The 12,736-nt window shown below is 42.8% G+C and overlaps 2 protein-coding genes and 4 non-coding genes across 6 annotated transcripts; 2 read left to right on the forward strand and 4 right to left on the reverse strand.

Moving 5' to 3' along the window:
• Positions 1-343: 343 nt before the first annotated feature.
• On the forward strand, positions 344-791 carry LOC104417545 (TPD1 protein homolog 1). Its single transcript, XM_010028801.3, has 2 exons — positions 344-380; positions 475-791. The coding sequence occupies exons 1-2, from the start codon at positions 344-346 to the stop codon at positions 789-791; spliced, it is 354 nt and encodes a 117-aa protein (XP_010027103.1).
• Positions 792-2,063: 1,272 nt separating this feature from the next.
• Positions 2,064-2,257, reverse strand: LOC120287917. Its single transcript, XR_005546173.1, has one exon. It is a non-coding gene; the product is annotated as a U2 spliceosomal RNA (small nuclear RNA).
• A 2,792-nt stretch (positions 2,258-5,049) lies between these two features.
• LOC120287913 lies at positions 5,050-5,245 on the reverse strand. Its single transcript, XR_005546169.1, has one exon. It is a non-coding gene; the product is annotated as a U2 spliceosomal RNA (small nuclear RNA).
• Positions 5,246-7,102: 1,857 nt separating this feature from the next.
• LOC120287915 lies at positions 7,103-7,298 on the reverse strand. Its single transcript, XR_005546171.1, has one exon. It is a non-coding gene; the product is annotated as a U2 spliceosomal RNA (small nuclear RNA).
• A 2,291-nt stretch (positions 7,299-9,589) lies between these two features.
• LOC120287914 lies at positions 9,590-9,785 on the reverse strand. Its single transcript, XR_005546170.1, has one exon. It is a non-coding gene; the product is annotated as a U2 spliceosomal RNA (small nuclear RNA).
• A 943-nt stretch (positions 9,786-10,728) lies between these two features.
• On the forward strand, positions 10,729-11,708 carry LOC104415233 (dirigent protein 11). The gene has a single exon (XM_010026491.3). The coding sequence runs from the start codon at positions 10,991-10,993 to the stop codon at positions 11,531-11,533; it is 543 nt and encodes a 180-aa protein (XP_010024793.2). The 5' UTR covers positions 10,729-10,990; the 3' UTR covers positions 11,534-11,708.
• The last annotated feature ends 1,028 nt before the right edge of the window (positions 11,709-12,736 follow it).

The following is a 12,736-nucleotide window of genomic DNA, read 5'->3' on the forward strand; positions in this document are numbered from 1 at the left end:
TGCTGTTGCTGCTCCTAGTCCCACCGCCGTGCAACAGCGCGAAGAGTTCAGGTGAAAAATTCTCCATTTCATGGTGCTTCGTCGCCACACGCGATCGTCATATTTTCGCAAAGCTTGTAGCTCAAGAAAAATCTAGCTTCGTTTCATTTCCTCAAATTCGAAAAACTTCCATGTGGGTTCTTTTCGGCACTATAAATGATCCTGACAAATCTTCCTTCTTTTTCTTTTCTGGTTTCTCTTCCCCTCTACGTACCCGAAACAATGTGAAGACCCTCCAGGTCTGTTCCTGCATTCATCCAAAGAAGATTTCAACCAGTCCGGAGCAGAGGCCAGAGCTTCGAAAATGGCAGCTTTCAGCCACAGAATGGCTTTTCCACATGGTAAAGAAGAGAGCTCAACCCCTCTCCTTCATTTCTACCTTTTCCACTCCTTTGGGCATGACCATTTTTTCAACCATTTCCCTTGTTTTCCTAGGATCATCGTCGCCGTGCACAAGCAGAGACATAAGCATCTCGCAGAGCAGAGACTCGTCGTCCTCCGGGATACCCCAGTTCATAGTTCAGATCGTGAACACCTGCACCATGCCCCGCTGCTCGCCCTCGGGCATTCACCTGCACTGCGGCTGGTTCGCCTCGGCCAGGGTGGTGAACCCGAGGAGCTTCAAGAGGCTCTCCTACGACGACTGCCTCGTGAACGGGGGCGAGGCCTTGAAGTCCAGCCAGGTCGTCCGCTTCACGTACTCCAACTCCTTCATGTACCCTCTCGCCTTCAAGTATGCCAAGTTTTGCTGAGCTCGCAATCTCACATAGAGAAAGAGAGATTTATCAGCCACAAGTATAGCGTAAATTCTGATTTTGATCCTTTGGTACGAAATTTAACTTCTCTGGGAGTGTTGATACGGTTGTGTGCACGAGTAAATTATAGGATTACTTGTGGAATGATTTGGCTATGCAGATGTTATAGACTCTGCATTTTGAACAGCAACTACAGTTGTCAGCCTGTTCGTTGGAGAGAATTTGTTGCCAGTACTCAATGCTAACACAATTCTCTGTTAGTGATTTTGCATCTATGTTTCCAATGAACCGGGTTATAACTAAGGTTTAGTCAAAACTTAAAAAAGACAGAGAGAAAGAAAGTGGGCATGACTATGATTTGTGTGTGATTTGTTACGTAGGGCGATGTGTGCATCCCACTAGATGCGATCGCTACAATTAACCTATTGCATCATATGCTTGTTAGGGGGGACTTTTGTTCGTGTAATAGTTTTGATTCTGACCAAATCTGACTCTGAAAGGAGTTGCTATCGGCCCGATCGTAATTGAGCACGAATTGAGTCTCTTGAAGGGACCATATGTGCTTACCTACTCCAAAGACCACTTAATTTAAGACAACTAAAAGCAAAAGTTAATATGACTCAAGGGTGAGGTTCGTCTAGACTTCCATTTTTAAACGCTAAGCTCTCACGGTCTTTGTGAGCTATGTATCTTCGTTCTTGTTGATTTTTCTAGACCGAGTCAAATGACTCATCACTAGTACAAGAATATATACCCATTTCTTTCTTTGTTTCAAAAAAATTAATTAAGTGATAACGTGTTTTTCAACATAAGGAATTGAGCTAATTTTCCGAGGGGGGGGTCAAGGAATAATGGTTCCATGCATCTAAGAATTAGCATCAATTTTTCCATTCCAGAATCATTGCATATTCAATAACTAATTACATTTCAAAAAACGATATAATATCATATTATTATATTCACTGCTCGCAAATAATCATATATGTCACAATCAAAATAATCATGACATTTTTGTTAATCCATTGATTAATGAAACCAAACCACCCGTTCCCTTTACGAGGCCCAGCTCCACGGGGCATTACTCGCTTAAAGGTGGGCTTGACCCCACCAGGCCCATCTGACAGACAAAACAATCGTCGCCTATATCACCCAAAGCAAACCTGGCCCAACTCAGCCCGCACACTCAGACGGCCCACAAACCTAGAGGTTCTGAGACACCCCACGGCACCGTCTCCCAAGTCATGTACGAAGAAAATTGGACTTAATTTGGTGGGGTGCGCCAGGCCAAGGCAGCAGTGTAACGCCTAGGCGACGCTAGAGCCCCAGTAGCAAGCTACTGTGATGGACTCTTCCCCTCAAAAAATTAATTTAATATCATGTGGACCGATGGCCCACGTATCAGATATTAAACTGATAAGAACAGATACTACACTTGATCTTAGCCAAAAGGCCGAGAAAGGTATGCTTAATATTAGAACTCGGTTCAACTTTTATAGCCCATCCCTCTTAGGGTCTTTTGAACGTTCAAACGATGTGGGACTCTCGGAGCGCCTTGTCTCTAGAAATACCAATGGGAGAGCCGTGCAGCGCCTGCTGTTCCCTTCTTCCTGTTCTTTCTCTTTGGCGTTTTCAGAATCAGCCTCACCGGCCTATGTTTTTTCGCACCAGAGTTGGCCTCCATCGAGCGGCTTTCTGATAATCAAGCAATGGCCCTTTTCGACCTGGACGGCATGGCTGCTGAGCAGTTGCTATACTACGTGTGTCGTTTTGTCATCAATGAACGAGCTTCTGAACCCCTTTCTTTGCCTAGATACTTCAGGCGCTGTCTCTAACCAATCTGTGGCTTTTTCTAAAGTTTCTGTAATTCTTCAGCTTCTTTTTTTCGTGATGGGAGAGCTCAGTGTTATATAGGTAAAGCCTGAGCCCCGGAGTAGCTAAAAAACTTCACCGACAGAGGAATATACAAGTCAAAACTCGAGCAGTTAAGCCTCACATGGGATTATTTGCCTTTGGTACTTCGAAGTATGAGGATTGAACCTGGGTATGTACTTTGTTCCTTCCTTAACCACGGATCCAATCTTAAGGAGTTTCCATGAATCTCAACATACTGGCAACAAGTCTTATGACCTCCAGTGGGAGGACATATGAACATCGAAAACTGAGAAATGGTGCTGTTGCATTTCATGGTGCCGTGTGACTTCATTTGTCCTGCTATTGAATCCCCTTGTTTCGCAACTTTAAGGATTGAGAATGACTTATTCACAGAAGTTCCATCAATGGCTTGAATTTGACATTTTTAGGTGAGATGTAGCCATGGCCCATACAAATTGGATGGAATGGCCTGATCTTTCAAATTCGTTCAGTTCTCTCATTGTAATCAGAACTATCCATTGCCAGCGTGCCCTTGTCTTCTTAAATTGTTGTAGTCACCTCTTACGCGAAAGAGCTTTGGATCACAGCTCGCAGACTAGAATTTAAGCCCAATTTCAGGCTGTTGGAGCCTTCCCTGACTCTTGAAAGGGGCATAGGATGGACAGCACCTAACACATAAGGAGATGCTTCTCGGCCGAACATTAGCTGTTGACTTGCTATATTGACTATTCAAGAGGTCGAACTACAAAGTTACGTGTGGAGAACATTGAGCTGAAAACCGATGTTATTTTAAATCGAACAAGAGCAGATGCTTGTTACAATGCTTGCTCCAGTTAGCAACGTGCGAAGGACACTAGCAAAATGCCTTATAGAGAAGCAGAGAAACTACACAAAATCAGGGGGATTAAAAATTTGAACATTCGATGTATAAAGTCTATTGAAGTAGAAGGGCTTAGCAAGATCAATCTCCCCGTGCATGTACTGTCAATGTTTTAACTACAAGCACAACAAGGATACTTGTTTCCGGCACGTTGTCTCTCTTCCAGTATACTCCTGTTGTGGGCTCCCATCTGTCTTAAAAAGGTTCTCAGCCTTGCAGGTCTAGAGACTGTATGCAATTCGCACCTCTCCGACCTCTGTTCATATTGTTGAGTCCAAATCCTTGGCAGGACTAATCCAAAACTCCTCTACTGCGAGCGCCAGTAATGATGAGGAGAAGGAAAACTTAGAATGTGCAAGATAAGGTGGTGTGCATTTTGTGGCATCTCGCAGCTTGCTGGTCTGCTCTTGTTTCCTGAAGCTATATCTGCGGTCCCCTCTTATGCATTTATCTTTGACAAATCCTGGCTTTAAAAGTTCTGCAGACGGCAGCCGGTGCTCTCGTATTGTTAAAGCTATTTGCGGTCATGTCTTATGCATTTGCCTTTTGGCAAAAACTGGCAGACGGCAGCTAATGAATGAACACAACTGTTCTACGCCAAACAAGACTGAAGCTTAGGTAGCCCATAGGAAAAAGAGTACCTAATCCACAAGAGAGACTATCTCAAATGAATTTGGGCTGCCATGTTTTTTCATAAGCAGTACACACATGATTACAACAGTAATTTCATAGCTGACTGGTCAGTGTCTCAATCACCTTCGTTGCCCAGCAAAAAGAAAAGAGGCACAGGGATGATCTGGAACGCGAACATGGTTGCTGACCCAATAGAACTCGTCTGATTTTTCACTACTCCAACCGTGTTCAGTGACGAGAATATGGAATTGTCCCCTAGTGGATCGAATTATCTGGATTGTAAATGATGAAATCAGAATTGATACCATCATTCAGCAGTAGTCGGGCTGTCTTATTAAATAACTGTAATGAACTTGTAACAGCCCTGATATTTTCATAAATAAATGAATGAATAAGTAAAAAATAGGGAAAAAAACTAGAATTGCATAAAGCTTGACTCACCCAAACTTTGTTTTATTTCGGACAATCAATCAATCCCGGTGATGAAAACAAGCCAAATGACACTGAACCACTATTATTAGTCAACACAGAAAATGACCATGTTTTCCCTTCGACCTGTTGTCATTTTCCTCCATAAAAAATCTCATTCTCTCTAGACAATCTTCCAACATCCATGGATCATAAATAGCACTTGAAAACTCCTGCTATTACCTGACAATGCATCTTTAGCTCAACACCGACAGGAGAAAACCAGGCCACTCCATCTTGATCTTAGATAACAATATCTGCTAATGCCGGAACTGATTCACCATCGATTTTTTACAGTACCTCTTACTAAACACAGTACGCTAAACTCAGAAGCTAGTTCATCATTGATGCAATATTTCACCTGAATCCTAACACATCAAGCATTACTTTGAACTAGATTAGGTGGGGTGCGCCAAGCCAAGGCAGTAGTGCAACGCCAAGGTGACACCCGAGAGCCCCAGTAGCAAGCTACTGTGGCGGACTCTCCCCCTAAAAAAATTAATTTAATATCATGTGGACCGATGGCCCACGTATCAGATATTAAACTGATAAGAACAGATACTACACTTGATCTTAGCCAAAAGGCCGAGAAAGGTATGATTTGGGGAGCTGACAGGCCTTGCGTTTTGACAGAGCTCATTTTGTTGACCTTTGACTTTCGATTCTATGTGGGACTGTTGCATTCAGGCCTTGTTCTTGGAGACATTCACCATACACATTAACACTTTCCGTCAGTTTTCTATTCAGCGAGTGACTTCAGGGTGAAGCAAAGAAAAACTGTTTGTGTTCTTATTTTCTTCCCCAGATTGACGTTGAACTCCGGCTTCACTTGCTTAGTTTGGAGCTTAAAATGTGCAAGAGTGGTTCTGTCGCATTTTCCAGCACCTCCCACCGTCCACTGCATTGCCAGTGTGCACTTTGCTTTCTTGAGTTCTCCCTGGCTACCTCCTATGCGTTTGTTCGTCTTTGACAAGCTTGGCCTAGAAGTTCTGCAGATCGCAGCTCTTGAAAATGATTGTTTACTCCAATTTCAGATCATTTGCTTTCCCTGATTTTTTATTGGGACATAGGAAGGACGGTACCCCATGCATAAGTTGGACGCCCTCCAATGCCCCAACAAATTTGCTCGGCCATGTTTGTCAAGACCAGTACAAACCACAGGCATGGCTTCATGGATAACCTCTCAATGTCTCAATCCATTTTGCTGCCCAGCAAAAGGGGAAAAAGGCACATTAATGATCTGCAACCTGGAACCTTGTCACCGATCCTATAGAATTTGTATGATTTTTCACTACAACCGGTGTTTGATAATGAGAAAATTGAACTGTCCCCTGTATGAAGCTTAAATCACCAAATCATGTTTTAGTTTGAACCAATCAGTCCCAGTGACGATGAGAACAAGCCTAATGATTTTGAGCTACTATATTATTCAATAGAGAAACCAAACAAACCGTGCTTCCTTTCAACTTCTTGTCATTTTCCTCTAATAGAAGTCCAGTCTTTTCCGGAGAAATAACACTCGAAACTCATATTATCACTGTAGAATCATCTTCAGTTCAACTGACAAAAGAAAACCATGGCCACTCCTCTCATTTCTCTATCTCCCCTCCAACTTCTTCCTCCTCTTCATTGCCGCATACATTTTCCTTGATCAAATGCTTTAATTAGTCACCAGATGCTGGTCAAAAGTGCTTGGAATTGCATTAAAAATCTGAGGAATCTGGTGAGCAGAACAGCCGAGTGGAGCAGCACAAATGTAAAATATACATATTGTGAGTTCGTGGAAGAATCGGGGTATGGTCATGTCCTGTCACTGAAGAGACTTAGAGGAAAGCTTTAAATCGCTGAAACTCGAAGAGGGGCATTGGAGATTGGACAAAAAAGCTACAACTGGCGTTGAAGAACTCAAAGGAGAGATTAGTTTTTGTGTTGGTCAAAGAGCTGAGCATGAAAATATTCCCGTTCATCACAGTGGAGAGGTCAAATCATGAAGATGCATGTGGACAACCTTTGAGGTAAAAACTAAGATGTTATTTTCAATCAAATATGAGCCGATGCTCGTTAGACCAGGTTTTACTTCAGCTAGTGTGCAAAGTGGTAAGTCCTATTGAGAAGCAGGAAGATTTATAAGCAAAAGCTTCTCTTCTTCACAGGTCTTGAGACGGTAGGCAATTCGTGTCCCTGAGAATTCAGTTGACATAATTTAGTCCTAATTTTGGCTTTTGTCAAAACCAATCCGAAACTCTTAAATGCAACATAGCAGGATAAAAGAACCGGTAGTGCCAGGACTGAAGACATGAGTGATTCTTGATGGTACCAGGAATCTGAAGACATGATTGATTCTTGACAGTACCTCACACAACACAGCAATGTAAATTCAAATAATAATCTCTATATACATCTCAAAATCAAGACCCGCTACAAAAACCAGTATGTAAGCTTCAAACTAGATTTGGTGGGGTGGGCCAGGCCACGGCAGTAGTGCAACGCCAAGGCGACACGCAAGAGCCCCAGTAGCAAGCTACTGTAACGGACTCTTCCCCTAAAAAAATTAATTTAATATCATGTGGACCGATGGCCCACGTATCAGATATTAAACTGATAAGAACAGATACTACACTTGATCTTAGCCAAAAGGCCGAGAAAGGTATGATTTGGGCGGTGACAGGCCTTGCGTTTTGTCAAGAGCTCCTTTCATTAATCTGTCAGTGTATGTCCTATGTGGGACCGTTGGATATAGTCCTTGTTTTCAGACATTTAAACGTCTGACAACAGCATGACTTGTTGAGTTTGCAGGCCGAATAAAGCAAACATGGCGTTGTTCTTGTTGTATTTCCTGTCACCTTTCTGTTCCATTGCCCTGCTCCTGAAGTAGCCGTGTCTGACCGAGGATCTAAGAATGACTCATTCCTGAGAGGTATTAAGTCAGAGAAGTTTGTATCTTCGGGTTATTATGTTGAGTCTGTTTACAGAGAATACTTGGTCCTTCAGGTTGTGAAATCAAGTAGGGCTCTCATAATTAGTATCAGTGAAACATGGACTTTCAGTTTGCCTTAGTTTTCTATAGTCCTCATGACTATCAATTATCGCTTGGCCAATTAGGCAAGAAACATAGACTCGCGTGACATTGCTTTAACCCACTGAATCTTGAAAAGAGAAAAACCAATGGAGAGTAGCAGATGCATGGGATGGACATTCTCCAACGAATATGCTTCTTTTGTCTAGGAAGTCAACTGAATGAATAGTGCACACAATACCTATGTACAATTTCTGCAATGGCAATGACCAGTTTTGTATCTCGATCGAGCTCATGTTGTTGACCTTTGACTTTTGATTCTATGTGGGACTGTTGCACTCAGTCCTTGTACTTGGACATTCACCATTCACTTTCACACTTCTGTCTGTCCTACAGAGAGTGCCATCAATGGCGAGGCGATAAAAAACTGCCCATTTTTTTTTATTTTCTTCCCCAGATTGATGCCGAACGTTAGCTTTACTTGTTTAGTTTGGAACTTAAGAATGTGCAAGAGATGGTGTCATTGCATATCATGGCACCTCAGAGCTTCCACTGCACTGCCAGTGTGCACTGTTTTCTTGAGTTCTCCTTGGCCACATCTGTGTTTGTTTCTTTGACAAGTCCTTGGCCTTAAAGTTCTGCAGATCGCAGCTCTTGAACATGACCAGTCTGATCTCAGATCGTTTGAGCTTCCATAAATCTTGATTTTTGTCATGAGCAGTAAATACTACAGACATGGCTTCGATTCCAATGCCATAAGATAACTGCTCAATCTCTCAACCCATTTCACCGCCCGACAAAAGGGACAAAAGGCATATAGATGATCTGCAACTAGAACCCTGTCATAGGTCCGGTAGAATTTGTTTGATCCTTTGCTACCACCAGTGTTCAATGACAAGAAAATCGAACTAGAACAGCCAACTGACTCTGAGCTACTTTATCATTCAACAGATAAACCAAAGAAACCATGCCTCCCTTCAACTTGTCATTTTCCTCTAGAAGAAAGTCCATCTTCCCTAGAGAAATAACATATAAAAGCGAAAACTCATCCCTATCACTGTGCAATGCATCTTTGGCTCTGTCTCACTTCCAACTTCTTCTTCGTCCCCTTCATTGTCGCAATCCTTTATCTCCTGACTCAAATGCTTTAAATGGAGTCACCTGGTCAACAGGGCTTGGAGTTGCAGTCGGAATCGGAGGAAAATCCGGTAACTAGAACAACGGATGGGAGCAGCACAAATAGAACATGTACACATCGCAAGTTTGTGGAAGAATCGGAATATTGTGATGTCCTGTCAATAAAGCGCCTTGGAGGAAAGCGTTAAATCACTGAAACTCAAAAAGGGGCATCGGAGATTGGACAAAAAAGCTGCAACTGGCGTTGAAGAACTCAAAGGAGAGATTAGTTTTTGTGTTGGTGAAGAGCTGAGCATGAAAATATTCCCGTTCATCACAGTAAAGAGGTCAGATCATGAAGATGCATATGGACAACCTTTGAGGTAAAAACTAAAATGTTATTTTCAATCAAATATGAGCTGATGCTTGTTAGACCAGGTTTTGCTTCAGCTAGTGTGCAAAGTGGTAAGTCCTATTGAGAAGCAGGAAGATTTATAAGCAAAAGCTTCTCTTCTTCACAGGTCTTGAGACGGTAGGCAATTCGTGTCCCCAAGAATTCGGTGGAGATAATTTAGTCCTAATTTCGGCTTTTGTCAGAACCAATCCGAAACTCTTAAATGCAACATAGCAGGATAAACGAACTGGTAGTGCCAGGACTGAAGACATGAGTGATTCTTGAAGGTACCAGGAATCTGAAGACACGATTGATTCTTGACAGTACCTCACACAACACAGCAATGTAAATTCAAATAATAATCTCTATATACATCTCAAAATCAAAACCAGTATGTAAGCTTCAAACTAGATTTGGTGGGGTGCGCCAGGCCACGGCAATAGTGCAACGCCAAGGCGACGCACAAGAGCCCCAGTAGCAAGCTACTGTGACGGACTCTTCCCCTAAAAAAATTAATTTAATATCATGTGGACCGATGGCCCACGTATCAGATATTAAACTGATAAGAACAGATACTACACTTGATCTTAGCCAAAAGGCCGAGAAAGGTATGATTTGGGCGGTGACAGGCTTTGCGTTTTGACGAGAGCTCCTTTCATTAATCTGTCAGTGTATGTCCTATGTGGGACTCTTGAATAAAGTCCTTGTATTCGGACCTCACATTTCTGGCAACAGTTTCACTTGTTGAGTTTGCAAGCTGAATGAAGCAGACATGGCATTGTTCTTGCTGCATTACATGTCACCTTTCTGTTCCATTACCTCGCTCCTATATTAACCGTGTCCGATTGAGGAATTAAGAATGACTTGTTCCTGAGATGTATTAAACCAGAGAAGTTTGTGTCTTCAGGTTATTATATCAAGTCTGTTTTCCTAGAATTTATTTCTTTAGGTTATCAAATCAAGTAGAGCTCTCATAGTCATTATCAGGAAAGCATGGACTTTCAGTTTGCCTTAGTTTAAGTCCTTGATCGCTTGGCCATTTTGTCAAGAAAAATAGGCTCGAATGAAATCGCTTTACCCTGATCTCGGCTCAATTTTGGGCCTTCCCTGATCACTGAATCTTGAGTAGAAAGAAACCAATGGGGAGTACCAGATGACAGACACTCTCCAACGACGATGCTTCTTTGTCTAGGAAATCAACTGAATAAGCAAAACGTACAATACCTACGTACTCGATTTTGGCAATGGCAATGACCGGTTTTGTATCTCGATCGACCTTGTTTCCAAGCAATAGGAACATAGACCTGCAGTGCAATTTACTGCTGATTTTTAAACAGTTCAGTCTGTTGCTTTTTACAAGAACTCGCATTGTTCTGCAACAATATTCATGTCTTCGAAGTTGTCGGGAATGATGTGTGATTTTCCAGTGGGAATATCATTCGTATCCAGGCAGTCGTTGCAAGACAAATAAGCGTACGACAACATCTTGGATGATGACCAGGCAAGCATTATCAAACTAAGCTAAAAGCTCGACTCAAATGGCTTTCTCCTGTATCTGTCCAATCAGTAGCAACACCAGAACGAGACAATTAACCCTTTAAATTACTATTATCTCGGTATAATCAATCGTGCTTCTCTTCATCCTATTGTCCTTTTCCTCCAAGAACAATGCCATCTTCTATAGAGAATCTCTCCCCATGAATCACCATCCACTTTCCTTAAAGGAAACACTCGTGAAAAAACTCCCTAGTCCTCGTTTTTTCTCGTAGTGTACGACACCAACATCTCTAGCTCAAGACTGACAGAGAGAGAAACCCATGGCCACTCCTCTCAATCCCACCTCCAACTTCTTCTTCTTCATCTTCACGGTCACCCTGCTCTACGTGGCCTACACGATCCCTAGGCACCAGCCGAGAGAGACCAACCTGGTCTTCTACGTGCACGGCTACTTGACCGGACATGACGCGTCCGCCGTGGCCGTGGCAGGGAGGGCCGGGCCGGAGTCAAGCATCCTGCACTTCGGGACGGTCCTGGTGGTCGACGACCCGGTGACCGAGGGGCCAACCATCGAGTCGAGGGAGATTGGGAGAGCGCAGGGGATGTACGTGAATTCGCAGCTGGACGGCAAGGGGCTGCACCTGGTGTTCTCGGTGATCTTCACCGATGGGGAGCACGAGGGGAGCACGCTGGAGATCCAAGGTGCCGATCTGTTCTCGATGGCGGAGCGCGAGTTCGGCGTCGTCTCAGGGACCGGCAAGTTCAGGTTCGTGAAGGGGTATGGGGTCATGGTCACTGAGTTCATGGACATTGCCAACTTGAGAGCTGTGCTCAAGCTCAATGTAACAGTCAAGCACTACTGAATAAGATTGAGACGAGTAGATCACAAAAAGGTATTGGATCTTGATTTTGATTGTTTCTTGTAAGAGATTGTTATTTTCTTCTTCTGAGACGTTCTTCAGTTCGGAGATATCAAAGAAAATGGGTGTTTTTCTTTTTGCTGTTGTAATAAGAAATTGAGGCACGCCCCAAGCATCACTGTACATTTCCTCACTTTATAAGAGATTGAATAAATTGTGGTCTGGCAACCAAAAATACAAGGTAGAAAAAAAATCAAATGATTTGTGGAGTAACATGATCCTTAGGTTTTTACTATTATTGATTAATTTATAACGTGCCATCGAAATAGATTGCTGATACAATTAGGGTGTAAATGGACTGGTTGTGTCTAATTCCAAATTGATTACTCGATCCAATCTGACCGTGACATGAAGGGCATATTTTTGTGACTCGACCTGCATAGAACCCCAAAAATAAAAGGGTCGGGTCGGGTCGGGTCGGGGTTATGGAGGTTTCCTTTTCTGTGAATGGGCTTTTGGTGTTTTGTTTAGCTTATAGAAAGGGGCCCAAACCGAAGCCCAACAAGGTTCTCTAAAAGCAAAACGCTAGCGGCCAGTGGACATGTCTATGCTGTGCGAAGGAGAAAAACGAAATCGCGCAGTGCGAAAGTCAAAATAACATCCATGGGCTATTGAAAGTATAGGTGAATAATGTAGCTGGTATGATTTTGAGAATATACCATATTTAGTACTTGATTATTGTTATTTCATATATAACTTTGAAATTCAACCCTTCGGTATCAAAGTTAATGGCGATGTGATGATGCCCTCCGTATTGTCCAATCGATGGTGGTCAGAAATCAAAACGCTTGAAATTCAAGACCGTCTTTACAGATCCGTGACAACCGCATGAATAAAGCAGGGAGAATGGATTGATTTCAAGGTCTCTTTATTTATTATTATATAAACGTTTTCGCCGGCGGGGATATGGAAGGCAACATCGCACGTCCCTTTTTCCTCAAAGTCAGATTATGGAGCACCGAAAATTTTGCTTTCGCATCCTTCACACCGAAATCGAGTCTGAAGTCAGAAACGAGGAAGCGTTGACCGAACGCTCTCTTCTTCTTATTCTTCTTCTTCTTTTTAAAATCCTCCCATTTCGGACATTAAAATTGCGAAGCACTGTAATTGAAAGTGAAGTACGAGGATGTGACCTGAGTGAAATTA

This window comes from Eucalyptus grandis, chromosome 8 (genome assembly GCF_016545825.1).
Source record: "Eucalyptus grandis isolate ANBG69807.140 chromosome 8, ASM1654582v1, whole genome shotgun sequence".
In the NCBI taxonomy this organism is placed as follows: domain Eukaryota; kingdom Viridiplantae; phylum Streptophyta; class Magnoliopsida; order Myrtales; family Myrtaceae; genus Eucalyptus; species Eucalyptus grandis.